Here is a 27,657-nt window from a genome sequence, read left to right as displayed (position 1 = left end):
GAAATAATTACAGATAAATGTGCCTTGACTACTATTGTTGTTGTGTTTATTCAATTTGAATGAATAGGTTGCAATGTAAATTAATGTGTTTAAGAAAAATTGCTCTCTCAGCATGTGAAACATTTGCTGTGTATTTTAGTTGGTGTCTTTATATTAAAATATGCTCTCAGACCGGAAAAGGCTATAAAAGGACACTCCTGACCTGCAAACCAATATTTAATTTCAGAATTGGTTAAAATTAGGTTACGGTCAGGGTTAAAGGTTTGGTTAAGGTCAGTCGTTTTACAAGTCAGGAATGTCCTTATTATTGCCTCTCCCTAAGACCATTCGTACTAGTCAATGCGCGATAAACCAATCCCTATTATCTCGCGAGATTTCACGAAGTTTCCGGTGTTGTGTATGTTCCTGGAAACATGGCGGTCAGCATCCGCGGCCGTCCGATCCGAAGTCTTCGGATGCGAGGTAAGCTTGAAATACTCACCCCGACATAGGCTTTATAAACTTGAAATTGTAAATTACTATTTACTCTAGATTCTTTAGACCCAGGTGTGTTTTCTTACAATGTCCCCGTTGTCTATTTTTGACAGGTCGGAATGACAGTGGGGAAGAGAACGTACCGCTCGATCTGACCAGAGGTAACGTTAAGCAGAAAGTATTCACACGAAGTGAAAGCGATTATTGTACAAATGGATGCTAATGTTTGCAGCAATATATGGTGATGATGGGGCTGGAAAATGGATGAAAATACCTTATACGGCTTATTGGTTGTTGAATACTTTGATAACCAGCTTGCAGAATCTTAAGGAACACCAAAGAGGCGTAACGTCAGCAAGGGTGTATGTTTTACGCCGATTATGTTAAAAAACGTTCTTAAACGGATGCAAACTGAACGAAACCGGGAGGGAACTAACTGATTTTGTCCAATAAAAATAGATTTTGTAGTTGCAAAACACAACTGTTTGGACTAATTAAACCCCAGAGCGTATTTATTACTCCGATTTTGTTGCAGAACGTGTCTTAAACGGAGCGAAACGGGGAGGGACCTAACGTTATCTTAATATGCCGAATAAACGCTCGTTTTGCTCTGTTTGGTTCTTCAACGGTTTCCGTAATGAATACGCCCTAGCTATCATAGGCAAGATAATGCTCCTGTGCTGTTTTGATTAGTGACTAGTATTAGCTTGCTTTGCTTTACAATGTATTTGTTATGACTGGGTTGAGTTCGCTGGCTAATTATTTGGGCGTGTGGCTAGTTATATAGCTAGCTACATTCCTAGGATTGTAATGTGGTAAGCTAGCAAGCTTTTAAAATATTGTAGCTAGCTAACGTAAACACGGTCAATCATACAGCCGCTAGGTTTGTCTGAAGGTCGTTCACAACTCAGTTGCTAGCTAACTTCCAGCTGAAACCGGCGGTGGGCGTCACATTTTGACAACTCGAGTTCATGGTTAGATAGACATTGAGTATGAGTATTTAGTAGCCAGAAGCTAATACACTCTGATGGCTTTTCCAGCACAGTGTGTCAACTCCTGTCCTGCCTACGTTTCACTTTTCCTGTGATGGAAGCCCCTGACTCAGTAATGTCCCTATGCAATCACTTGCATTGTACAACCATGCCCTCAAATTGTTCCCGATGCTGCTTCTACTCCTGTGACAGATTGTAAACAGATGAATAGGAGTTCATCAATCATGTTTTTAATAAGGATAGAGCATGTAACGTTAATTGTGAACAACTGCCTTCAAGCGTTGCACTATGTATCTTCGCTAACACCAGTTCTACCCTCACAGTATTTCATGTATGAGATGGAAGGGGGCACCTCGTCAGTTGAACAACTGAATGCATTCAACCAAAATGTGTCTTCTGCATTTAACCCAACCCCTCTGAATCGGGGGGCAGAGCATGGATATACCTGTGGGAAGTAAAATTGCATCACATTTTCACTGTGCCATAGAATAGGTTGCAGTTTGGGATCCAAAGCAGCTTAGTTGAGTGGCTGCCTGAGCACCCTTTTCCTCTGGTACATTATCATTAACAGCCCCAGCCTGACACAGATGGGATTATATAAGATACTGTAGCTAGGTGTGTTTATGTGCATGTATCTTTTAGCTACCATGTCATGGTTGAGGTGAATGAGATGAAAAACAGAAGGAACTTCCTACTTTTGACCCTGCCTAAACATGCCTTCTATTTAGATGTCCAGGGTGTGTTTACTGTTCACAGTGCATTGGTGTGACCAGCTAAAACGAGTTCATGTTCGATACCGATATATGTGCATTGGTTCAGTATTACTGGAATATCAAAAAGATTTGATGTTTTGTTAGTATTTCAACTCCCTTCTTTTTTTTTTTACAGAACCCTCTGACAACTTGCGTGAAATTCTTCAAAATGTTGCCAAGCCACACGGTGTCACCAACATGCGGAAACTGGGCCACCTGAACAATTTCATAAAGGTATTACTGATTTATGTAATGATGGTCATGGCAGTTGCCCTCATTATTGAAGTGCATGGTTTAGCTTTGCTGTATTGTGCCCCAACGTAACATTGTTGGACTGTCTGTAATAGGTTTAGGGTCAAAGTTAAAATATCACAGCTTATAAGTGCCGACATGGTCATACTCGTAATCATATCTGTAAATTGACATTCGGATCGGATGATACTCGTAATCGGGGAAAAAATGAAGTGTTTTAATATAGGTAGCGCAATTGCTAACTAGCATCAGCGCAATGACTGGAAGTCCAATCATTGCAATAACGCTGGTTAGCAATTGCGCTAGCTAAAGACACAATGGTATCCACGATTTCATCTGACTCTGGGGAAGTGGATAAAGGGCCTCATTGCCAAAATCCGAAAGTATCCCTTTAACATGAGATCAAACTAATGAAAAGCACAAATGGGACTAGTAAGATCACGATTAATGTGGATAATCAGAGGAAGCGTTTGGTCTGCTGAAGCTGGTCATGAAGATCGAGTGTTGGTCAATATGGACAGGAAATGGTATATTGTTAATCGTATGGCCTATTAATGACACACACGGAGTGTACAAAACATTAAGGACACCTTCCTAATACTGAGTTGCACTGCCCCCTTTTGCCCTTAGAATACCCTCAATTAATCGGGGCATGGACTCTACAAGGTGTTGAAAGCGTTCCACAGGGATGCTGGCCCATGTTGTCACAACTGTGGGAGGCATTGGAGTCAAGTTGGCTGGATGTCCTTTGGATGGTGTACTGTTCTTGACACACACAGGAAACTGTTGAGTGTGAAACACTGTAACGCTGCTGGGTTTTTGACAGTGCGCCTGGCACATACTACCATACCCCGTTCAAAGGCACTTAAATCTTTTGTCTTGTCTATTCACCCTCTGAATGCCACACAATCCATGGGTCAATTGTCTCAAGGCTTAAAAATCCTTTATCCTGTCTTCTCCCCCTCATCTACACTGATTTGAAGTAGTTTTAACAAGTGACACCAATAAGGGATCATAGCTTTCACCTGGATTTACCTGGTCAGTCTGTCATGGAAAGAACAGGTGTCCTTAATGTTTTGTGCACTCAGTGTATAGCTGCATCTTAAGTAGTCAAAGTTTTGTTTGGTTTAGGTGTCTGGTGCTGCATTGTGCATTCAAGCTCTTAGTTGGGTCAAATGTCACTTCCACCTATCTTCACCTAGTGGCTTCATCATCCTGACCAACGTGATACAACTAGTCAGGTGACAGTTAATTACCGGCAGATATACACTATTGCTTTCACCTAGCTTTTCAAATCAGTGCTGACGAAGGAGAGGAGATGAAACTACTTTAGGCTGCTGATATCCACCTAGGGCTGATCAAAGCCACATGACATGCAATCTTCATTTAGGTTAATTTAGCTTTTATTTAGGAAGCAACTTTAGATTAATGAGATGCGTCTGTTGAACATATTCTTCAATGTGTAGCCGTTGACCTCTCCTTGGCCCGCTGTTCCTCAGCTCCTGCAGTCAGGCCTAGCTGAGTTTGTCATTGTGATGCTGACAGTGATGGTAATAGGAGCCCTGGCCATGGGGCAGAGCTGTAACCTCATGTGCGTCAACAGCACTCTGACTTTGAAACCAGAGATTGTTGGTAATTGTTGTTCTTTTGAAACTGGAGATGTTGCATGTGGTCACTGTTTTCCAAGGTTGTTGCAAGTAGATCTGCAGGCTTAGTGTCCCTCCAGGTGCCACACCATGTCAAGGATATTATTCTGATAGTTGCAGTGAGGTTATCGACAATCAGATGTTTAGTGGAAGATGTTTAGTCAAATTGTATGGTGACTTTTTTTTTTTAAACGTTCATGTCAACAGATAAACATTGGTATTCCAAGCCTGTGACATCCTCACTATAACTTAGCATGTCCTGTCCTGATAGGTTAGTGTCAGTGTTATTGTCCTATGTAAGATTAGAGAGGTGAAGGCAGCTACCAGACACAGTTGGTCTGAGCTGTGTGTATACACCTGACTCTCGGTTTACCGCTGGACTGAGTGAGTGAGTGTGGTGTTGAGGCCTGCAGCTCCTTTTAAGGATTCCAGGACAGCGAGAGGTGACCTAATCCCCCTGTAGCATGTTCAGTCCCCCCCTTTCCCGACCTCTCCTGCCTGCCTGGGCTCTGACATCACTGCTGATTCCAAACTCACTCACACACTGACCTACTCCCTATCCCTCTCACTCCGCTCCCACCCTGCACTGGGGTTTACGGAGTGTGGACGGTGACTTCTTTTCAACCCAACAGCAAACTGTTTAAGCGCATTGATTTAAAGCATTAAAACACTATGAATTGAAGATTTTGTCAGTTTGTCACACTGTGCAAAAGATGCCATGGCCATACAAGCTATGAACAAGTAATAAACATGTCCTTGTTGTAATGTTGCCTTACTAAATATCAGGGAAAAAAACCTTGTGACTGTAAATGTAATGTACATACCCCAAATATATGGGTCTCTGTCTCAATACATATGTTCGCTATATATTAAAATGTCTTTGGTCTGTATTGTTATAGACAGCCAAAGGACACAATGCATCCTCTGTCAACTGATTGTAAGTCCAGTCTTTCTCTGTTTCAGCTGCTAATCAGCATTGGCCACTGCGAGGAGAAGTTTGGGTTTACATATGAAGAAATCATCATCTGGTAAGTAGTCCCATATAGTGTAACCTAGAACCCTTTAAATGCTATTTTACAGGTTATTTTTATCCATGCACTTCCATTGTTTGTGGAACATATCCAAATTAGTGATAGGTCATTGTAACACATTTTTGGGACCATCTATGTGAGTGTCCATTTTGTGTCCGTAAGTGTACGTTGCCATTTCGTGTCAATCTAAGCTGTGTTTTGTGTCCCTCCCCAGCCTGCGGTTAGCCCTGCTGAATGAGGCCAAGGAGGTGCGTGCTGCAGGTCTGAGGGTTCTGAGGTACCTCATCAGAGACAGCAACGTGCTGCAAAAGGTCCTCAGATTGCAGGTGGACTACTTGATTGCCAGGTGAGAGAGATACTCTGTTGCGTCACCACACCTGCACAGGGACACACTGGATTCATCTTGTACAATTTAGCATGCAGGTAACTGCCAAAATAAAGGAAACACCAACATAAAGTGTCTTAGTAGGGCTTTGGGCTAGCATGACACATAACAGCTTCAATGTGCATTGGCATAGATTCTACAAGTGTCTGAAACTATATTGTTGGGATGCGACACCGTTCTTCCATGAGAGATTCCATAATTTGGGTTTTTGTTGTTGATGGTGGTGGACAACGCTGTCTTAGGCGCTGCTCCAAAAATCTCCCGTAATTGCTGAATTGGGTTGAGATCTGGTGACTGAGACAAATACACACAACCTTTAAACCCTGTATGCTCTTTTGAGACCCCTCTTTTTAAGTCACTGAGATCTCTTCTAGCAATGGTAGCCAAAATAATGGGCAACTGGGCATTTTATATATGACCCTAAGCATGATGGGACTGTTTAATTGCTAAATTAACTCAGGATTCACACCTGTGTAGAAGCACCTGCTTTCCATATACTTAGTATCCCTCATTTACCCAAGTGTTTCCTTTATTTTGACAGTTACCTGTATGTTACATATGTTTAACATATTTTACAACATTGTAGTTCATCAAATTAAGGGAGTTAAAATTGGTTGCACTAGAGTATTACTACTGTGGTAGTCTGTTGCTTGCAAAGTTGTTACTCCATCAGAGGTAGCATAGAATCATGGGGACTATTATTCCATAGTGATAGCATGATGATGTATAACCTGGTGTGATATGAACCGTGGCTGTGATGTCATACCCCCCCGTGTGCTTTGATCAGGTGCATTGACATCCAGCAGAGCAATGAGGGGGAGAGGACTCAGGCCCTCCGACTGGTCAGAAAGGTAAATCTGCTTTCTTCATATTGCACTAATTTCATATTTTGTTCTGTAAAATCATGTGTACAATTAAGCAATAAGGCCCAAGGCGGTGTGGTATATGGCCAATATAACATGGCTAAGGGATGTTCTTGTGAACGACGCAACGTGGAGTGCCTGGACCCTGCCCTTAGCATTTGCTAGTGAAATAAATAAAATGCAAATATGACAAATAACTGCTTGCATTTGTGCGAGTGTGATATGCATTTAATTCTGCGGCCCATTAGTTGTATTTCCCACGTAACATTACGAGGATCACGCAACCTGAGACTGTAACTGTAATTATGATCCACGTATAGGTATAATGAAAAATAAATCTAGAAATTTTGGCATTAAATTGAGTCGGGAGTTTAGAAAACTGCGCGATGAAGAATGGAGTGTCGATTATTAGCTATAGAGGTAATACTTGTATTTGCACTAGATTTGAGATTATATCAATTTCGAAAATCTGAAATTATGTATGCACTGCACGGAAATACGATAGGCACCTTTACATCGGCTGAAACACCGGACTCTTCTAGCGAACAGCGTTCAGATTCACTTTGCGGTAGCCTACTTAAGCTTCGTGTTGCCAGTTTGCGGTCTGTGTCGATGCACTCTTGTTATGCTTTCAAGATTATTTTGCTTTTAGTCTTAATTGGGAACCGTGTCTTAAAAGCCAATACTTGTGATTGGCCCTGTTTGAGAGGTGACCAGCGTTCTTCTACTATAGAGACTAAACTTGGGGCCATGTGCTAAGAAAATTTTAATAGATAATGATCTCAATTCTACACTGTACATGTAATCTCCAACAATAAAGGCCCTTTGTGTGCTCTTTCTAATTAGATATTGTTAGTGACTTTTACTATATGTGTAAATGGAATGCTGTCAAGAAAGTATTCCAACCTTTTATAGACTTGATTTGGTACAATTCTATAATTGCGGTCAGACTCGCAAACAAAGCACGCACGAGCGGGAAAGAACCCCAATTCAACACGTGCTACGCGCGAGTTGAATCTCGGATTTGCAGTGCACGTAGACCTCTTAAATAGAGTAGACCTCTTAAATTGGCAGGTCTACTTGATTTTCGTATGTTCACTGGCAGCACAGAATAGGAGCATAGTACCAGCATTGGCTGTTATTGGGTGATCTGCGTTGGTGTGAGTGTGGACAGTTTGCACATGTCTGGAGTATTTTTTTTTCCCCCTACATTCTCTGCAGTTTACTGTAAATGCTAACACACACAACTATTACAGGTAATTCTAACTATATACAATGAATACTATATAGGCCTAAATACTGAACATGGTCTTAGTGTTGTCAATGGGTTAATCTTGGATATCAGAGAGAAACCTGAAGAAGGTACAGGTAACTGCCAAAATAAAGGAAACGCCAACAAAGTTTCTTAACAGTGCCTTGGGCCACCACAAGCCAGAGGAGCAGCTTCAATGCGCCTTGGCATAGATTCTACAAGTGCCTGCAACTATTGGAGTGATGCGACGCCATTCTTCCATGAGAAATTGCATAATTTGGTGTTTAGTTGATGGGGGTGGAAAACGGTGTCTTAGGCTCCTCTCTAGAATGTCCCATAAGTGTTAATTTAGTTTAGGGGTGGGCACTGTTATTCGAATATCTGTCCAATCATTGCATACACTGAGTGCACAAAACATTAAGGACACCTGTTCTTTCCATGACAGACTGACCAGGTGAAAGCTATGATCCCTTATTGGTGTCACTTGTTAAAACTACTTCAAATCAGTGTAGATGAGGGGGAGAAGACAGGATAAAGAAGGATTTTTAAGCCTTGAGACAATTGAGACATGGATTCCATTTGGCATCGTTTAGAAATCTCCCACTTCACTTTCTACTCATGGAGCCTCTGACTGTAGCGCCGCTTTTGATTGACAGACAACAACAAGCTACACGTGTGAAATGGAAATATTGAATGTAGTGGTCTATCCTTGTAGGCTATGTAGCAGTGTCACATAGAGGAATTTTAGACAAAGCCTTTCATTCTTAAAATAGGCCTATTTTAAATTTCTAAAGAAAATGAATACTAATGTCCGTTCTGAGTTTTGAATATTCAAATAACCGTGCCCATCCCTATATCTGAGAAAATATCATGGTATTATTTGAATAGTGAAATCATTTTAAAATGCTCATCCCTAAATTGGGTTGAGCTCTGGTGACTGACACACACACACCCTTTAAACCTCCTATGCTCCTTTGAGACCCCACTTTCAAAGTCGGTGAGATCTCCTCTTCTAGCCATGGTAGCCAAAATAATGGGCAACTAGGCAGTTTTGTGCATGACCCTAAGCATGATAGGATGCTAATGGCTGAACTCAGGAACCGCAACTGTGTGGAAGCACCTTCTTTCAATATATTTTGTATTTTGGCAGCTACCTATAATACTAAGCTACATTGACAGTCGCCTACTTAACCCAGGTTGGTTAGCCAGCTGGCCTCTTCCAGCTGGTGGTCTGTGTCCTTGCCAGTTAATGTGGCTTAGCTTGATTAGATTAATCCGGAGAAAGTGTCTGGGAGGAAGGGCCTAGACTTTAAAGACGTTCTCTACTCACACACAGATTAGACCCACCACCTTCTGAAAGTGGCACTCACGCTGTGTGACCTATTTGCTGTAATGTTGCTTCTAAAATAAACTGAAGTGCAAAATTAGTGCTTTAACCTTTGCTCTCAATCTCTTTCTCTCTCTCTCGTTGTCTCTAGATGATCACAGTGAACGCTCTACTGTTCCCCAGTTCTGTCACCAACTCTCTGATTGCCGTGGGAACAGACGGGCTGCAGGAGAGGGACCGCATGGTGCGCGCTGCCATTGCCATCGTCTGCGAACTTGGTGTGTGGAGCCTCGGCACTGAGAGAACCATCCTGAAGTTACACACATAGTTACTGTTTAATAACACTGTCTTTATGTCAACCATACTATGCAGCGTTGAAGAACCCAGAGGTAGTGGCCAATAGGGGGGGTCTCAGCACCATATTAAAGAGTGTGATCGACTGTCAGCTGAGCCGCATCAACGAGGCTCTGATCACCACCATCCTCCACCTGCTCAACCATCCACACACCAGGCAATATGTTCGCAATGATGTGGAGCTGGAGGTACGCACAGCCGCCATGCACGTGTCAGTATGTACATACAGGCATCAAACTAGTGGTTCAAACACTCCCAGTCACACATCACACTTTGTCAGTCGGCTGTGACTGTCTCTCCTCGTCTCCAGGATAGGTAAAAGCAATATGGTGTGTTCTTACTCATTTTCATGGGAAGCCTCTTGGGAATTGGCTTTCACCTGTACCGTTCTTTCCCATGAGTGCAGAGTGCAGGCTGAGGAACAGAGCCTAGGAGAGGAGGTCAGTGTAGACTATTTAGACACAGCCACTAACCATGCCAGGTGAGGATTCACCCTTGGGTTGTTTTTCTCTTTCCCAGGGAGATTACAGTGATCAGTTACATCAGCCCTCTAAAGCCTCTCTCTCCAACACATCCTGTCTGTGTGTAAACTGATACCCCCCCCTTTCATACTTGCAGCATGGCCACTCCAGTAACCACTCAGTCTTAACAAGCTTATGGAAGAAGAATGCAAATATTATAATATGGATTATGTGATCATATGGATCAATACGGATAATGTATGTGATCTGTTTGGATAAATATCTGTGTCCCTATGACTTGGAATGTCTAACCAGGAAAAAGTGGAACCATGGAAAAGTGGAATTTAAGTGGAATCTCAGCAATAGGAGAAAAAAAAATCCACTCATGATATTGGGACATTATTTAGCCTTGCTGATAATGAATACATAGAGAAATGTTTTGTTGTTCTGTGTATGAACCTGTGTTCTGCTCTTTCAGCAAATCCTAGCACCTTTCACAGACTTCCACTACCGTCACAATGCAGACACATCAGAGATCCAGCTCAAGTAAGTGGTGTGTCTGTGTTGTAAACAGAGGCTCTGTTCCAATGTTCTGTTTAGTGTGTTATGTGTCCCTATGTCGTGTAGATTGTGATCCTGTTGTGTGTGTAACCAGGGAGGACCGCGATGCTCGTTTCCTGTCCAGCAGGATGGCTATAGTAGCTGCCTTCCGCTCCTGGTCTGGTGAGTCTCTTTCTCTTCAGCTTTCCATTCAGTTTGGCTCGGCTGGTTCTCTTTGCATTGTGGGTCATGACTTGAAACTGTACCGTTAGTATTTGTTTAATGCCAACAGCTTTGAATGGGTCAACGCTCAAATACCCCTCTGAAGAGAATGCTGAGTAGATTCCTTTTTTAAGCTAGTATCGCATTGTTTGCTCTCTGTCTTCACTTTTGCTGCCAAGTCATGAATGTGTTAATGGTAGATTCTGTCTCCGTTGCGATCCAGGGATCATTAACCTCTGTAGGGCCGGGAACTCTGGGATCCAATCCCTTATTGGTCTGCTGTCTATACCAAATGTGGAAGTGAGGGTGGGTACTGAAATATGAGATTTGTTTAAATAAATATAATGATGCCTTCTTGATCTGTCCTTGAGAACAACTATTTTTGTCTCTGACCTTTCCTCCTTGCCCCCTGCAGAAAGGTTTGCTGGAGGTATTGTATGAGATATTTAGGCTACCTCTCCCCATTGTAACCCAGGACTTTACGGAAGCACTTCTCAGCGTGGGTGAGTGAAATGAGCTTTTCTTATTTCTTTACCCCCCCCCCCAATGCCCTGGTTATAAACATTTATCAAACATGTATCCAAAAACTGCTAGGTTTAAATAGTTTATTTTGTCGATGTGTGTTGTGTTCCCCTGTAGACCCCAGTAGGTGCCAGGACAGCTGGAGACTGTCTGATGGCTTTGTGGCTGCAGAGGCTAAAGTCCTCCTGCCTCATCGAGCCAGATCCAGGTAACGCATGACACCACAGATAATAAATATATATATTTTTAAATAAATCAATCAATATCGCTTTATGCTCCCAGGTAGGAAATGCATTCTACCCACAGGAATGTACAATATAGAATGTATAGAATAGCTTGTTATACACCTTTTACTACACACTTGACAAAAACTGTGAGTATGGGTGCCTCTCAGATCCAACCACCATCTCTCCTGTGGCTATAATGTCTGCTTGTTTGTCCTGCTGTGTTTTTCAGGCCTGACCTGATGGATAACTACCTGGCTTTGGTACTGGCTGCCTTCATCTCCAGTTGCCTGCTAGAGGTAAGGAGACAGGAAATCCCAAACATGAGATTTTATTTTTCTCATGGGTTGTGGATATTATTTAATTATTTCTCGCTGGTGCTTTCATTTTCTCCTTCTCTTCTTTCTCTCCACCCTGTAGGGTCTGGTAGAAGTTGTGACCAGCAGTGAGGACCAGATATCAGTGAGAGCCACCATCCTACTGGGAGAACTGCTACACATGGTAACACACAGGGACACGGCTCTCTGATATACCGTATATAGCCACTGTAGCTCCTTCTGAGGAGCGTGCTGCTCTGCTGTTGATTTGAGGACACGTATGTACTTGGTAGTTGCCTTCATTCAGCTGTGCATAAATGTTATGTTTTTTATGTGTTTGCTTCACGTTTTCTCTCTTGCACTCTCTTTCTATCGCTAGGCCAACACCATCCTCCCTCACTCCCACAGTCACCACCTGCACTGTCTGCCCACCCTTATCAACATGGCTGCCTCTTTTGACATCCCCAAGGAGAAACGCCTGTGAGTGTACACACACACATGCACGCAATCACTCACTTTTTCACTGCTCTGGTTTAAAAAAAAAATTGGGCTACTTTTCTGTATTTTTAGACGGGCGAGTGCGGCTGTCAACCACTTGAAGCGTTTCCATGACAAGAAGAAACAAGGACCCAAACCCCATAGTCTGTATCTGGACCACATTGTCCGCAAGTCTGTGTCTGCACACCACCGGAGAGAGACACACACACGCGTACACCGAGACATCTATGCTATTAAGGTATGCCTCACACAGACATATTTGCCATCTAGGTTCATTGTTCACCTATAGCCCCAAAGCCTTCCGTAGCAACATTCAGTGACACAAACTGCGTGTGTGTTGTAGGACACGGAGGAAGCCCTGATGTTGAACCTGAGAGACAGTCAGATCCTTAACCACAAACAGAACCTTGACTGGAACTGGCTCCTCATTGCAACTATCCTCAAGGTCAGTCATAGCAATACTATAAAACTTGTAGAAGACTGACTGGGAGTGTGTTTCAGTTGGTTGATTTGCTATTGCCACATTTCATATATGTTTTGGATTTCCCCTCCCAGTGGCCTAACGTTAACCTCAGGAACAACAAAGATGAACAGATGCACAAGTAAGACCAACCTTCCATTCACTACGACAACTCGTGAAATACTGAGCTTGAGTGTGGTAAGGTGTCCCCTTTTATAACTGTGTGTGTGTGGTCCAGGTTTGTGCGGAGACTGCTGTACTTCTATAAGCCCAGCAGTAAGCTCTATGCAGGGCTGGAGCTGGACCATCCTAAAGCCAGACAGCTCACTGTGGTGGGATGCCAGTTCATCGAGTTCCTCATAGAGTCTGATGAGGTGAGGAAATAGAGCAGAAAATCAAAGGTGCTGAGGAAACTTCTATGTGGGACACATTTTTATTTTGGTGTCACCTTTTTTTTAAAGAAAGGTAGCTTTGAAATTGACCTCATGGCTTTTGTCCACCCTCCACCTCTCCCCTCTCCCAGGATGGTCAGGCGTACCTGGAGGAGCTGGTGAAGGACATGGTGGCCTGGCTGTCCTCTGGTCTGAAGCCTGACCGCTGTCTCCAGAGCAACGGGCTGCTCACCACCCTCAGCCAGCACTACTACTTGTTCCTGGGGACCCTCTCGGCCCACCCACACGGGGTTAAACTGCTGGAGAAGTGTGGCCTCTTTCAGAGGTCAGTCTGGACTATTGCCCTTTTAAAAATTGTCAGCGTGAACTTGAACAGGAGGAAAACACTGATTGGTTTAAATAACAGCAGCTCCATTTTTATTGGCCAGATGAGTCAGGCAGTAGGCTATTGAGTGCCAAAAATCCATTGCTTGGACTGGGTTCCTACTAAATGTCTAGGTTATGGGGAATAGAGTTCCAGTTGAGACACAGCTCAGACAACTGCCTGATTCCGTGTGTGTTCTCCTCCTCAGTCTGCTGAACCTGTGCTCTGTGAAGAATCAGGACGCTGTGTTGAAGCTGGCTGTGTCTACTCTGGACTACAGCACGGATGGACTGGCCAGAGTCATTCTCTCCAAGATCCTCACTGCTGCCACTGATGTAAGGCTTTACCCAGGCGGGAGGGATGGATGAATGGATGCACAGGCTTCAATGTGGGTGATGATGGATAGGTTGTTGCTGAAACAATACTGATCCTGAACAACCTCTTTTCCACCCTCTGTGTCAATACACAGACGTGCAGGCTGTATGCCACCAAGCACCTGCGTGTGTTGCTGAGGGCAGGGGTGGAGTTCTTCAGTAACTGGGGCATGGAGCTGCTGGTCACCCAGCTGCACGACCACAGCAAGGCAGTCTCCATGGAAGCCCTGGACATACTGGACGAAGCCTGCGAGGACAAGGTGGGAGAGGGGCTGGTGGGAGAGGGGCTGGTGGGAGAGGGGCTGGTGGGAGAGGGGCTGGTGGGAGAGGGGCTGGTGGGAGAGGGGCTGGTGGGAGAGGGGCTGGTGGGAGAGGGGCTGGTGGGAGAGGGGCTGGTGGGAGAGGGGCTGGTGGGAGAGGGGCTGGTGGGAGAGGGGCTGGTGGGAGAGGGGCTGGTGGGAGAGGGGCTGGTGGGAGAGGGGCTGGTGGGAGAGGGGCTGGTGGGAGAGGGGCTGGTGGGAGAGGGGCTGGTGGGAGAGGGGCTGGTGGGAGAGGGGCTGGTGGGAGAGGGGCTGGTGGGAGTGTTGGAGAGGGCTGACGATGGGCAGAAGGCTGGGGAATGGAAGAACGAGGGGTATGGAGTGGATGTTATATTTTGTTGTCCTTAACGTCTCCATGATGTTTTATTGTGTCGCCCCAGGCTAACCTCCATGCTCTGATCCAACTCAAACCTGCTCTGACCCACCTGGGAGACAAGGGCCTTCTGCTGCTCCTCAGGTCAGTCTGACACACACACACACACACACACACACACACACACACACAAATGAGTACACACACACACACACACACACAAATGAGTACACAGACACACAGGTGTGCTGAGACGTTGTGTTCCACCTCTAAAAACCAGTGTCCTTTGTGCAGGTTTCTGTCTATTCCTAAGGGCTTCTCCTACCTCAATGAGAGGGGCTACGTCAGCAAACAGTTAGACAGATGGCAAAAGGTAAGCCTGCTCGTTCATTCATTTCCCCATTAGCAGCAACTGCTACTCTTCCATTGGTCCACACAAAACACAGTACAAAACAATCATTCACAGATAGTAAACAAGAACATAAAGACAGATTTCTAAATCAAATTACATTTAAAGCTGCAATTTAACTTTTTGGGCGACTCGACCAAATTCACATAGAAATGTGTTATAGAACCAGTTTTAGAAGTGATAGATCTGTTCAATGTGCGCTATGCTTTCCTTTAAGTTTTTAGTTTTTGCATCTTTTACTTTCGATTTTGTACACCAGCTGAACATACAATATTTTTGTTGGTTATGGAAAAGATATATTTGACAGCGGTTTAGATGGTATAATGATTCTCTACACTGTACTTGCTTATTTTGTCGCACAATATTTGTAATTTAGCAACCAGGAAATGGAAGAGCGATTTCTGCGTAGTGCAACTTTAACTGTCTTGATTGTTTTTAAAACTCTCTATCAGTACAAATGTAATCCACTAATGATTCGTTTTCTGTACCCCCCCCCCCCCCCGACTGTGGTGAACAGGAATACAACCTGAAGTATGTAGATCTGATTGAGGAGCAGTTGAATGAAGCGTTAACCACATACCGGAAACCTGTGGACGGAGACAACTACGTCAGACGTAGCAACCAAAGGTGAGACTGCTTATCTTGCTAAGCTGGACAGTTAGCCATGATCCAGTGGTCACCAGCCCTGGTCCTGGAGGGTTGCAGGCACTGTGTGCAGGCCTTTGTCCTGGCCCAGCACTAACTTGCCTGATTTGGCGCTTCATAGTCTTGCTTAGATAAGTGGAAGCTGTGCTGGGCTAAAACAACTGTAAAGTCTACATACCTTGTTTCTCTCCCACCACCCAAAAAATCCATCGGCTGTGATCTTGAGCCAACTGTATTTATTTTTTCTCAGTTGTTGAACATGAGTACATTGTCTTTGTGTTTTTTGTCTCTAGGTTACAGAGACCAAATGTTTATCTTCCTGTGCACTTGTATGGTCAGCTAGTCCATGACAAGACAGGCTGCCACCTACTAGAGACTCAGGTAACTCTGCTTTACAAAGGGCTTTCTTAATGTGACGAATCTATGGGTTTTGGTGTCTTACCGACTGTCTCGCGCTCTCCAGAGCGTGGTCCCTGACCTCAGCTACACGGTTCGCTCCCCGATGCTGGACACCTGGGAGGGCATCAAACAGCTGAAGGCAGCCCTCTGGGCTCTGGTCAGTTCCCCCTAACCACTCGGCACACACATCACAACGTCGAATGATAAGTACACGTGTTGTCAGTTACAGTAAAAGAAGAAAACAAACACACCATTGGTTCATAATGGTCTTTATTTTCTCTTTGGTAGACGTTATAGACCGTCTGCGTCCTCCAGTGCTCTGACATTGGTTCCGACTGTGGTTCCCAGGGTCTGTTGTGTTAATGATAGTGAATGTATGTCTGTTTCCAGGGTAACATTGGGTCATCAAACTGGGGTCTGAACCTGCTTCAGGAGGAGAACGTCATCCCTGACATCCTGGCCTTGGCACAACACTGCGAGGTCCTGTCCGTACGGGGGTAAGGGGACACACACACGGGCACACTGAGATGAACCTGATGTCTCGCCAACAGTCTCATGTCTGTTTTCACTCCTTCCAGAACGTGCGTGTATGTCGTTGGAGTGATCTCCAAGACGCGGCAGGGCTGTGAAGTGTTGAAACAGTATGGCTGGGATACAGTCAGACACAGTCGCCAGACACTGTGGCCCGTCACCCCAGACGAGGTGGACAAACCGATGACCTCTGAACTTTCCTCCGTACCGAGCACGCTCAGTCTCAACTCCGAGTCCACCAGCTCCCGGCACAATAGCGAGAGCGAGTCCCAACCCAGTGAGTTAACCATGAAACTCTTCACCAGGCAACAAGGACAGTTTCTGTTAAACACATCCTCAGTAGCACTTTCTTTGCTATTTTTTTTTTCCCCATTCGATTTCTATATATTATGGATATATGTAGCTTCTGTAGGTGTTCTTAAGCATGGAATAATTGTTGTTTGTTTTGTGTGTATTTTCTGTCATGTGCAGTACCAGTCAAAAGATAGGACACATCTACTCATTCAAGGGCTTTTCTTTGTGTACTTTTTTGTACATTGTAGAATTAACAGAATTCTCACATACTGTACACTACCGGTCAAAAAACAACAATTATTTTCTACATTGTAGATTATAGTGAAGACACAAACACCACTATGAAATAGCAAATATGGAATCATGTTGTAACTCAAGAAGTGTTAAACAAACAAAGATTCTTCAAATAGCCACACTTTGCCTTGATGACAGCTTTGCACCCTCTTGCCATTCTCTCAACCAGCTTTGAGGCGGTCACCTGGAATGCATTTCAATTAACAGGCGTGCGTTAAGTTAAATTGTGTAAGTTCTTTCCTTAATGCATTTTAGCCAATCAGTTGTGTTGTGAGAAGGTAGGGGCATATACAGAAGATAGCCCTGTTTGGTATAAGTCCATGTCCATATTATGGCAAGAACAGCTCAAATAAGCAAAGAGAAATGACAGTCCATCATTACTTTAAGACATGAAGGTCAGTCAACATGGAAAACGTTAAGAACTTTGAAAGTGTCTTCAAGTGCAGTCGCAAAAACCATCAAGCGCTATGATGAAACTGGTTCTCATGCGGACCGCCACAGGAATAGAAGACCCAGAGTTACCTCTGCTGCAGAGTATATGTTCATTAGAGTTACCAGCCTCAGAAATTGCAGCCCAAATAACTGCTTCACATAGTTCAAGTAACAGACAGATATCAACATCAACTGTTCAGAGTAGAGGTCGACCGATTTAATTAGGGCAGATTTTCAAGTTTTCATAACAATCGGAAATCTGTATTTTTGGGCGCAGATTTTTACACCTTTATTTCATCTTTATTTAACTAGGCAAGTCAGTTAAGAACACATTTTTATTTTCAATGACGGACTAGGGACGTTGGGTTAACTGCCTCATTCAGGGGTAGAACGACAGATTTTCACCTTGTCAGCTCGGGGGATCCAAACTTGCAACCTTACAGTTAACTAGTCCAACGCAATAACGACCTGCCTCTCTCTTGTTGCACTCCACAAGGAGACTGCCTGTTACGCAAATGCAGTAAGCCAAGGTAAGTTGCTAGCTAGCATTAAATATATCTTATAAAAAACAATCAGTCATAATCACTAGTTAACTACACATGGTTGATATTACTAGATATTATCTAGCGTGTCCTGTGTTGCATATCATCTGACTAAGCATACAAGTATCTGACTGAGCGGTGGTAGGCAGAAGCAGGCACGTAAACATTCATTCAAACAGCACTTTTGTGCGTTTTGCCATCAGCTCTTCGTTGTGCGTCAAGCATTGCGCTGTTTATGACTTCAAACCTATCAACTCCCGAGATGAGGCTGGTGTGACTGAAGTGAAATGGCTGGCTAGTTAGCGCGCGCTAATAGCGTTTCAAACTTCACTTGCTCTGATCCTTGAGGTGGTTGTTTCCCTTGCTCTGCATGGGTAACGCTGCTTCGATGTGGTGGCTGTTGTCGTTGTGTTGCTGGTTTGAGCCCAGGGAGGAGCGAGGAGAGGGACGGAAGCTATACTGTTACACTGGCAATATTAAAGTGCCTATAAGAACATCTAATAGTCAAAGGTTAATGAAATACAAATGGTATAGAGGGAAATAGTCCTATAATAACTACAACCTAAAACTTCTTACCTGGGAATATTGAAGACTCATGTTAAAAGGAACCACCAGCTTTCATATGTTCTCATGTTCTGAGCAAGGAACTGAAACGTTAGCTTTCTTACGTAGCACATATTGCTCTTTTACATTCTTCTCCAACACAGTTTTTGCATTATTTAAACCAAATTGAACATGTTTCATTATCTACTTGAGGCTAAATGGATTTTATTGATGTATTCTATTAAGTTAAAATAAGTGTTAATTCAGTATTGTTGTAATTGTCATTATTACAAATATATATTTTTTGTTAATCGTCCAATTAATCGGTATCGGCTTTTTTGGTCCTCCACTAATCGGTATCAGCGTTGAAAAATCATAATCGGTCGACCTCTAGTTCAGAGGAGACTGTGTGAATCAGGCCTTCATGGTTGAATTGCTGCAAAGAAACCACTACTAAAGGACAACAATAATAATAATAAAATAAAAAGAGACTTACTTGGGACAAGAAACATGATAAATGGACATTAGACCGGTGGATATCTGTCCTTTGGTCTGAGTCCAAATATGACATTTTTGGTTCCAACCGCTGTGTCTTTATGAGACGCAGAGTAGGTGAATGGATGATCTCTGCATGTGTAGTTTCCACTGTGAAGCATGGAGGTGGGGGTGCTTTGCTGGTGACAATCTCATATCCTCTGACATCAAGGGATTATACTTTTCCTTTTCCCACTCAAAAAGGTCACTGACAGACTACAACAGTGAAAAGGAGAGAAAATAACAAAAATAAAATAAACAGGGGAAAAAAAGTGACAAAAATAATAAATCTGACACGAAAAGAAACGACAGTCATTTTTTAAATTACGATTAGTAAAGGGCTGTTATGGTTTTTCATGGCGTTAAGAATGTGTCGAGAGTGATGTATTTTGAATTCAAGACCCACTTAACCAGTATGGCTACCACAGCATTCTGCAGCGATACACCATCCCATCTGGTTTGCGCTTAATCCCACTATCACAATGACCCCAAACACACCTCCAGGATGTGTAAGGGCTATTTGACCAAAAAGGAGAGTGATGGAGGGTTGCATCAGATGACCTGGCCTCCACAATCACCTGACCTCAACCCAATTGAGAGTTTGTGATGAGTTGCACTGCAGAGTGAAGGAAAAGCAGCCAACAAGTGCTCATCACATAGGAACTCCTTCTAGACGGTTGGAAAAGCATTCCAGGTGAAGCTGGTTGAGAGAATGCCAGGAGTGTGCAAAGCTGTCTAGGCAAAGGGTGGCTACTTTGAAGAATCTTTAACAATTGTTTGGTTTCTACATGATTCCATATGTGCTATTTCATAGTTTGTCTTCTACTATTCTACAACGTAGAGAAAAGTACAAATAGAAAACCCCTTGAATGAAGAGGTGTGTCAGCTTTTGACTGGTACTGTATGTTGTGTAATGTTTGTCATGTGTATTTAGACATGTACATCCTGGATGATGACAAGTCTGAGATGTTGGACCAATCAGACGACGCCTCCCTCTACCTGCGTTCCAAACCCATGAAGGACCGCAGCCCCTTCACCATCCTGGCCTCCACCCGTTTTGTACGCAACCGCTTCCTCAACTCCCTGTCGCTCCCCAGCAAAAAGTTGCGCTCCACCAGCGACCCCAAGTCAATGGGGGGCAGCCGCACCCCCACTGAACCCAAACTGGGAGGGCTGAGGAGGAACAGGACGGTAACGGAGCCCTCCATCTACTCCTCGTCGCAAGGCGATGTGTTCAATGGGAGAGGCATACCCAAGAGTCCCACAGTCAGCCTGGAAACCTCCTTTGTGGGGATCAGGGACTCTGTGGGGGGGTCTGAGGAGCAGCTGGGAGAGGGGAGGCTATCCCGGGCTGGTGGAGGAGGGTCTGGGCTGGGGGGTCCTGGAGAGCCCCCATCCAGGGAGCAGAGTAGCCGGGAACGTCTAGCGGGAGGAGATGGGGGAGGGACTCAGTTTAAAAGCCGCAGTCAGAGCTTCAACACAGACACCACCACAAGCGGCATCAGCTCCATGAGCTCCAGCCCCTCCCGCGAGACTGTGGGAAACCCTGAGCATGCCGAGCCAGACTCGTCGGACTGTGTCAGCCTCGACACAGTGGTCTCGGCCAAGACGGTCAAAACGCTGTACACCCTCGCCCCAACCCAGGCCCACACCAACCACCTGCCTCTCTCCAAGTCGAACTCTGTCTCCCTGGTCCCCCCTGGCTCCTCACACACCCTCCCCCGCAGAGCCCAGAGCCTCAAGTCTCCCTCGGTGGCGGCCATTAAGAGCCTTGCAGACTGCAGTTTCATGTACACCAGCCCGCGGGATGCACTGGGCTATGCTACTCTGAAGAGGCTGCAGCAGCAGAGGATCCACCCGTCTCTGTCTCATAGTGAGTCGTTAGCGTCGCCCGCTAAGGACGTGCTCTTCACTGACACGATCACTATGAAGACCGGTAGTCTGGACTCGAGGCTAACGCCGCGCAGGTAAGATACCTTATGTGTAGTGTGCGACGTATCTGAACGCTGCACACATATATGGGAAATGCAATATGCATATACAAACGCACACCTATATTCACACTCGCACAAGTAAGGACAACTTCTCCTGGTGGGTTTTCACTGCCCGTCATGGCTGCTGGCTGCCATTGCTCATGCTTTTCTCAGTCATAGGTCATAGGTGTCTGTCTGTATGTGACTGGTCATATCAATGTTCTACTCTGTCTAATCATTCTCCACTCTCCTTTTAATCTGTTTGTCTTTTATGTGGGTGGGTGTCGTGTGCTGGTTTGTGAGGTCATTGAACTCTCTGTTCTTTCTAGCTCAGCTTGGGCTCCTGAAGGGTTCTTCCCCACAGCCCAGTCTTGGTCGGTAGACAGAGAGAAGCAGACTGAGGTGGAGTATCTCAGGTTGTCTGCTAAGAGAGTGAGCTGTCCAGCCCCCCGCCCCTCTGATGCCCACCGCAGGCCATCCAGAGCCTACGTCCCTCGGTGGGTGGACCACTCCAGTAGTGTCCACCCCTTCCCCCTTTAGATACCTGGATGTGCTGGTCTGTCAGCTTGTCTGAGGGTTAACTGTAGTCTCTAGCTGTAACGGTGGCGTGTGTGTTTAGAGGTAATGACTCTGTGTGCTTGTGTGTTGTAACTCCGGTTATTAGTCATCTTTAGCAGCAACGGTGTCTCTCTCTTCTGGTTCAGAGCAGTAACAGCTGTGTGTGTGTGTGCTGGTGGTCTCTCAGGTTGTCTGCTAAGAGGGTCAGCTGTCCAGCTGTCCAGCCACTCCGCAGGATGTCCATCTCTATGCCTTGGTGGGTGGACCAACCTAGCCTCCATTTTGTAGAGCAGTTTCCCTCCTATGTTGAAATTGGTGTCCTTAAATGCTTAATGTTAAGGAAAATCACTAACCCCAAAAAACGATACAGAAAGTAGATGCAGGAAGTAAACGACGTAGTGGTTCAATTTCCGCAACTAAGGCCGTCGACAATCGAGGCTCAACTTCTCCACTGTTTTGGTGACCTGACTACCACTCTGTGAACAGCGTGAAGTGAACCCGTGTACATGCGCAGAAACTGTGACTGAGAGAGAGGTGTTGCATCTCAATATCCTAGCCTATTCATTGGTGATATACCCTGCTTTACTGAAATTGCAAGCCAAGAAATTGCGAGATAGTTTTTGATTGCCGATAGATAGGCCTAGTGCACGGTTTGACTCTGCCTAGTGGCTGACCTGCCTATACTGTGCCCCTCCACACTCTGTCCTCTCTCTCTCTCTCGCTGTGAAAGATGCAAGTGTTTGTTTTCTCGGAAGTAATCAAGTGTCCTCCGTTCCGAATCGAATCTTGACGCACATAAATGGGAGTTGACACCGGCAGTCGACGGGCAAGGAGTCGAGGAATCAATCATTTTGGTGTTTGACGCTCCAACACTATGTCATCGTTGTTAACAGTTAGAAAAAGGGCAAAGGCAAGAGACAGCAGCGAAGTCCTGTATGGCAATACTTTGAGAAGGAAATGAAAAATGTTGCTAGGTGGAATTGGGGTACAGTAATGGTAGTGCAGGTGCAATGCTTAACCATCTGAATGGGACGTACCGTGAGACCCAAACCGTTGCTGGCAGCAGCGTTGTGAATTCATGTGGAATTGTATTCATTTTTCTTATCGAAAAAACGAATTGTAGTTCAAACGTTAAGAATTTTTTTTCTCCCAATTGTCACATCCCTACTACTCAGTTTCTTAGGTATTTCTTAGTGTTGATTGTCCTTCCCACAGTTTTGTTTTGGAGTATATTGGTAAGACTAGGAGGCTAGATTCCCTTTATAGATTCAAGCAGATGAACCCTGCTGTCTTATAGATGGCACTGTGTAGTTGTGGTGTGGATTAGGAGCCCCACATTTCCATGTGTTTTTGTGTGTTTCTCTCTTTGTCAGTTTTTCCATTCTCTCTACTTCTCTCGCCATATAGCTACGTCTGTCTGTGTCTGCCCTCACTCCCCTCGCCCTCTTGTCACCCCTCTCTCTCACCTGTCTCCCTCCGCCCGGCAGGTTTCTGAAGGCGTTGAGCTTTGCGTCTCTGGACAAGGAGGATCTGCTGAGTCCCATCAACCAGATCACTCTACAGCGTTGCTCGTCGGTGCGCTCCATGGTGCCCAGCGCCACCTACGGCTGTAACGACGACTACGTGGGCCTGGCGCTGCCCATGGACATCAACGACATGTTCTACATCCGAGACACGCCCTACTTCCAACAGAGGACTAGCCCGCCTGCCGACGAGAAGTGTCCGTTCTACTTTGGAGACTCAGACAGTAAGGAAGGAGAGGGAGGGATTGAGAGATGGGTGGATAGTGATGATAATTTAACGTGAATGGTAGAGATGGTTTACTGCCAGTTTCAGTAGGTGTGACTGTTCTATGCCCTGTGTACTGTAGGTGACGGTGGTCGTCCCTATCCTCCTATCCCACTGCTGAAGCAGCAGTTCAGTATCTCAGAGCTGATGGCCAGCAGAGAGAACAACCAGAACCATATCCTGGGTCCAGAGGAGACGGGTCTACAGGAACACACTGACGACAACTGTCTCTACTGCGTAGGAGCCACTGTACTGGGCTACCACACACAGCCTCAGATCAACAACGCACACACCCGCACTGGTGAGAACACACACACATCAAATACTCGGAACACACACTCAGAGTGGTTGCTTTACCCCCCCCCCCCCCCCCCGCCCTATCTCTCTTCATAGACTACATAGACTTTCCGTGGTCTAGTCAGACCAGCCATCGTCTGGAGGTGATGCCTCAGTCCAAGTTCTCTGGCGTCTCCGGCTGCAGCGACGCTGCTGTGTCACAGGGATCCGTCTGCAGCACACCTACTCCCGCTGACATAGTGCTAGGTATGCACACGCATACACACGCACACATACACACACAGGCACACACACACTGCAGTCTCAGGAGGCTGTCTGCAGCACACGCACAGACTGCATATTGTACACCTTTGTTGAACATTCTAATTCAGATCAAAATGTCTGATTTGGTCATGTTGTGCGAGTGGGCTCCGATAGGCTGTTGTGTATGTCCGTCAGGTGGCAAGGCAATATCTGAAGACGGCCCAGCCTGTCGGGTTCTGCTGAGGAAGGAGGTGCTTCGCCTAGTCATCAACCTCAGCTCTTCTGTAGGAACCAAGGGCCACGAGACAGGACTACTGACGTAAGACACACACAATTAAACCCCCCCCCCCCCCACAGATTTTCCTGTGTTTTATATACAGTTCCACACTGAGGTTGGAGTAATACTGTGAAATTGTGAGAATTATGGTAATGGCCTTCCATGGTGATATCATCATGCGGTAAATTAGTTAATAGACCAATAAGAAAGAGTTTGAAACCTCTTTGCCAATAGATGTGGTAAAAAGGTCAATGGAACGCAGACTGGGGGGATAGAAGAATGCTGATTGGCCCACATACAACAAATCTGATCTAAGTGGATATTCGTCAAATCCGTCATGATTGATACATTGTAAAAGGCCAACACTGTGGTTAATAAAGTCCGATTTTGATATATTTGTCTGTTTTTGCTGCATAACATTTAGAAGTAGTCCCTTTTCAGGTTTAGAAGAAGTGACTGCTAAATGCTAACTCTTGTTCGTATAAGCTGGTAGTATAGCTAGCATAGAGAAATCAGTAAATGTTAGTCATTTTTAACTGTAATGCAGTTGGTTGGTGACGATGACATGAAAATGTATTGAGGTTGACAAGCATTACACAGATTTAAAAATAAATAGGTTATTTTAAAAAACAGTAGCCTAAATGTAGGCTAATTTTGTTGAGGGGCAGTGAGGAGATTCAGGATCTTTCCCCCACACGTTTCCATGGCATTTCCATTGTTTTGGTCGAGTTCCAGTGACCAATTTACTGCATCCATAGCTCATTTTCAGTTTTCCACTCCGATAGCCCTAGCAGAATTCTTTCTTGAGAAATTGCCAATTTTCTATGAAGGGATTTGTTTATTTTTGACCATTTTAATTGAAAACATTCACTGAAAGGTTCTTAATTGTTACCCAGAAATTATTTTGATATTAAGATACAACAACAAAAAATGGCTGCATTGGAGCTTTAATGGTGTCTGCTTTCTCTTTCTCTCCAGGATAAAAGAGAAGTTTCCCTATGCGTTTGATGATATCTGTTTGTACTCTGAGGTGTCTCACCTGCTGGCCCACTGTATGTTCCGCTTGCCCTCTCGACGCTTCATACAGGAACTCTTTCAGGACGTACACTTCATACCGGTAAGGTCCTCTTCTATACGGTCTCTCCATTTCTCCCCAGTCCCAAATTCATTCCTAGCCCCTATCTCTAGTTACTTATGTTGATCTGGAAGAATTAGATGGGTTTATGGTAATAGCTCCGTGGATTTGTTTTTGCTATATTGCTTATACATCCTTTCAGATCTTCTCTAGTAGTTAGGATGTATGGGTGATGGATTAAGTGGCAGAGAGAGGAGACCGACGCTCCTCAACCCCTACACTTCCGATTACGTTAGTGGTTACAACAGTAATATGACAGTCATCTCCTGTGACCTCTGACCTCATGCTCATGTCACATCCTGTCCCCTCAGATGTACGAGGAAGCAGAAGCGATCCTGTCGAAGCCACCAAAGCCCGTCGGAGTGGATATAGACCCTCCCACGAAGTTCTGACTTTCCTCGTCTCTGTCCTCCCCTCCCTGTTGAGACGCTGCTTTCCCTCCAACCCTCTCATAGAGATACAGAGAGCAACATAGTGAAAAAAGGGAGGGATGGAGAGAATAGGGGAGAAAGGATAAAAAAGAGGGGAGACGTTTTGCTGAAGTTCAAGATGGAGGGAGCATGGGTGAGAGAAGGAAGGGATCATGGATGTTAAAGAATGTGTGAAAGTGTTGTCTCCAGTTGCTTGAGAAAGAGGAGATCGACTGTCTGAACAAATGAAACCTGACACGTCTAGTTTTGTTCCTGCCTATGGCCAACAGGGGGAGCAGTTTTACCAAATGCTGTTTTCAGACGGATGTACAAGCCTGACCAACAGACATCACAGGAGACGCATCAACTACATAACACATCACACTTAACCTAAACACAAGCTGGATGAAATATGACTAAGTCTTGAAAAATGTGATCTTGCTCTGGTATATGCTGATATGAGATGAAAAGGGCATGTTCAGTCCTGGACTCATCCTCTTCTCCCTCATAATGGAAACACTACAGAAGGTTCTAGAAGCCTCCCTCATAGTCATACCCTCAGTCGGTTTCTGCTAGAGATGGTTGTGCTGTGATCTCATAAGTGTATTATTTCCAACTCTGCTTATGATCAAAAGACTCATTCTTGTTTAAACAACCATTTTTCTATTTGTCTATAGACTGTCAGACAATCAAACATCAGTAGTGTTTTTAAAACGTTTTTTTTTAAAACCATTTTTTCCCCCATCTGGACATATGGAACATAACTGCTGTGGCTTGCTCTCTGTCACCCTTTCTGTATTCCTCTATCTCTGACCCTGGTTTGGAAGGACACTGCCTCTGACAGTGGCAACAGCCGGGTTCTCACACCTTTTTCATTGGTTCTTTTTTATGGAGGTTGTCAGAAACCCTACCTCCGTGCTTCGCTCTCACTGCATGTACAAACGGCATGTTAAAACTGTAATATTAGATCATTGTCACTGTTTCTGAAAAGTGTTAATTTATTTCTTCCAAATGCTTCTAATAGTTTCATTGTCTTAAATCATAATAGGTTGCCATCACTTGTTTGCAAACTGGGGAAAGTAATTGTCCCAAAGTTGTTTTCACAATGCAGATATTGCTGTCGATCATTGGCTGAGATGAGAGGACAGGGTGACGTGATCATTTATGGATTGCTGTAAGGTTTCCATGGGAACAGGTTTCTGTTTCTATTGGTTAGTTTTGCTATTATGCTGCTACACAAGTGGACTCCTAGGGTGATTTATAGGTCTGTTGAGTGATGTCGGATCTATTTATTATATCTGTACCATAGCAGAGTGACTGAGAAGAGTTATTTATATTTTTTTCCTTGACTGTATTATAATTTAATGATTTTTTTGTGTGTTTTTTGCTTGAATCATGGTTTCCCTTGTATAATGTGTATAGTGTGTTTTGGGGCATTGCTGACCTAAAGAAGCATACAATCTTATTAAAGGGATACATTGTTAATAAAAAAACAATCTTGAACTCCACAAACTGAGTGATGGTCTATTTTTATTTGTCTATGACGGCCTGTTAAAGTTGTTGGTATTATGCATTTTAATCAGCTTTCACATACACATTGTCATTATCACCAACCTAGCTGATGCGTAAACTAATAGGGGAAAATAGAGGGTATTCCAAGTTTCTTATAGGCCTACACCAGGGAGATTGGTTCTGGTTTAGTAATGGGGGAATATACTCTATAGTTCATGCATAAATAAAGATGATTCAGAATGTGACTTAAACTCTGATGTACATATGATATGTAACATTTTCCTCTCCCTTTACTTTACCCAAAAGAGGTACATAAAATGTCTCCAGATATTCTGAATGATTTTGTGAGTAGCCCCACTGTATGAGTTCTAAACGTGTCACACGTCCACATCAACAAACTTCCTGGTCCAAACGCACCAAGACAGTCGTGAAGAGGGCACGACAACACCTTTTCCCCCTCAGGAGACTGAAAAGATTTGGCATGGGTCCCCAAAAGGTTATACAGC

General features: G+C 44.5%; 1 protein-coding gene across 3 annotated transcripts; it reads left to right on the top strand.

The window, feature by feature from the left end:
* Positions 1 to 327: 327 nt before the first annotated feature.
* LOC109882739 (rapamycin-insensitive companion of mTOR) lies at positions 328 to 27,147 on the top strand. 3 transcript variants are annotated; one of them, XM_031805959.1, is made up of 39 exons: positions 328 to 462; positions 588 to 635; positions 2,355 to 2,452; positions 5,080 to 5,144; positions 5,362 to 5,493; positions 6,320 to 6,383; positions 9,126 to 9,252; positions 9,347 to 9,516; positions 10,268 to 10,335; positions 10,445 to 10,512; positions 10,775 to 10,857; positions 10,967 to 11,054; positions 11,191 to 11,281; positions 11,530 to 11,596; positions 11,718 to 11,798; positions 11,994 to 12,094; positions 12,185 to 12,350; positions 12,456 to 12,557; positions 12,668 to 12,714; positions 12,811 to 12,946; positions 13,096 to 13,289; positions 13,537 to 13,663; positions 13,798 to 13,962; positions 14,403 to 14,479; positions 14,630 to 14,708; positions 15,262 to 15,371; positions 15,683 to 15,770; positions 15,853 to 15,945; positions 16,179 to 16,285; positions 16,367 to 16,596; positions 19,893 to 20,925; positions 21,261 to 21,428; positions 21,677 to 21,745; positions 22,977 to 23,236; positions 23,360 to 23,578; positions 23,671 to 23,820; positions 24,013 to 24,136; positions 25,073 to 25,211; positions 25,541 to 27,147. In XM_031805959.1, exons 1-39 carry the CDS (start codon positions 414 to 416, stop codon positions 25,619 to 25,621), a joined length of 5,364 nt encoding a protein of 1,787 aa, XP_031661819.1. In that variant the 5' UTR covers positions 328 to 413; the 3' UTR covers positions 25,622 to 27,147. The 3 variants fall into 3 exon arrangements, with proteins under 3 accessions (XP_031661819.1, XP_031661826.1, XP_031661822.1); XM_031805966.1 differs by lacking the exons at positions 21,261 to 21,428; positions 21,677 to 21,745 and having other exon boundaries at positions 329 to 462; XM_031805962.1 differs by lacking the exons at positions 21,261 to 21,428; positions 21,677 to 21,745 and having other exon boundaries at positions 329 to 462; positions 23,671 to 24,136.
* Positions 27,148 to 27,657: the final 510 nt, after the last annotated feature.

Source organism: Oncorhynchus kisutch, linkage group LG3 (assembly GCF_002021735.2).
Source record: "Oncorhynchus kisutch isolate 150728-3 linkage group LG3, Okis_V2, whole genome shotgun sequence".
Classification (NCBI taxonomy): Eukaryota; Metazoa; Chordata; class Actinopteri; order Salmoniformes; family Salmonidae; genus Oncorhynchus; species Oncorhynchus kisutch.
Note: the sequence above shows the minus strand (reverse complement) of the source record. Positions and strands in the feature narration are given on the sequence as shown.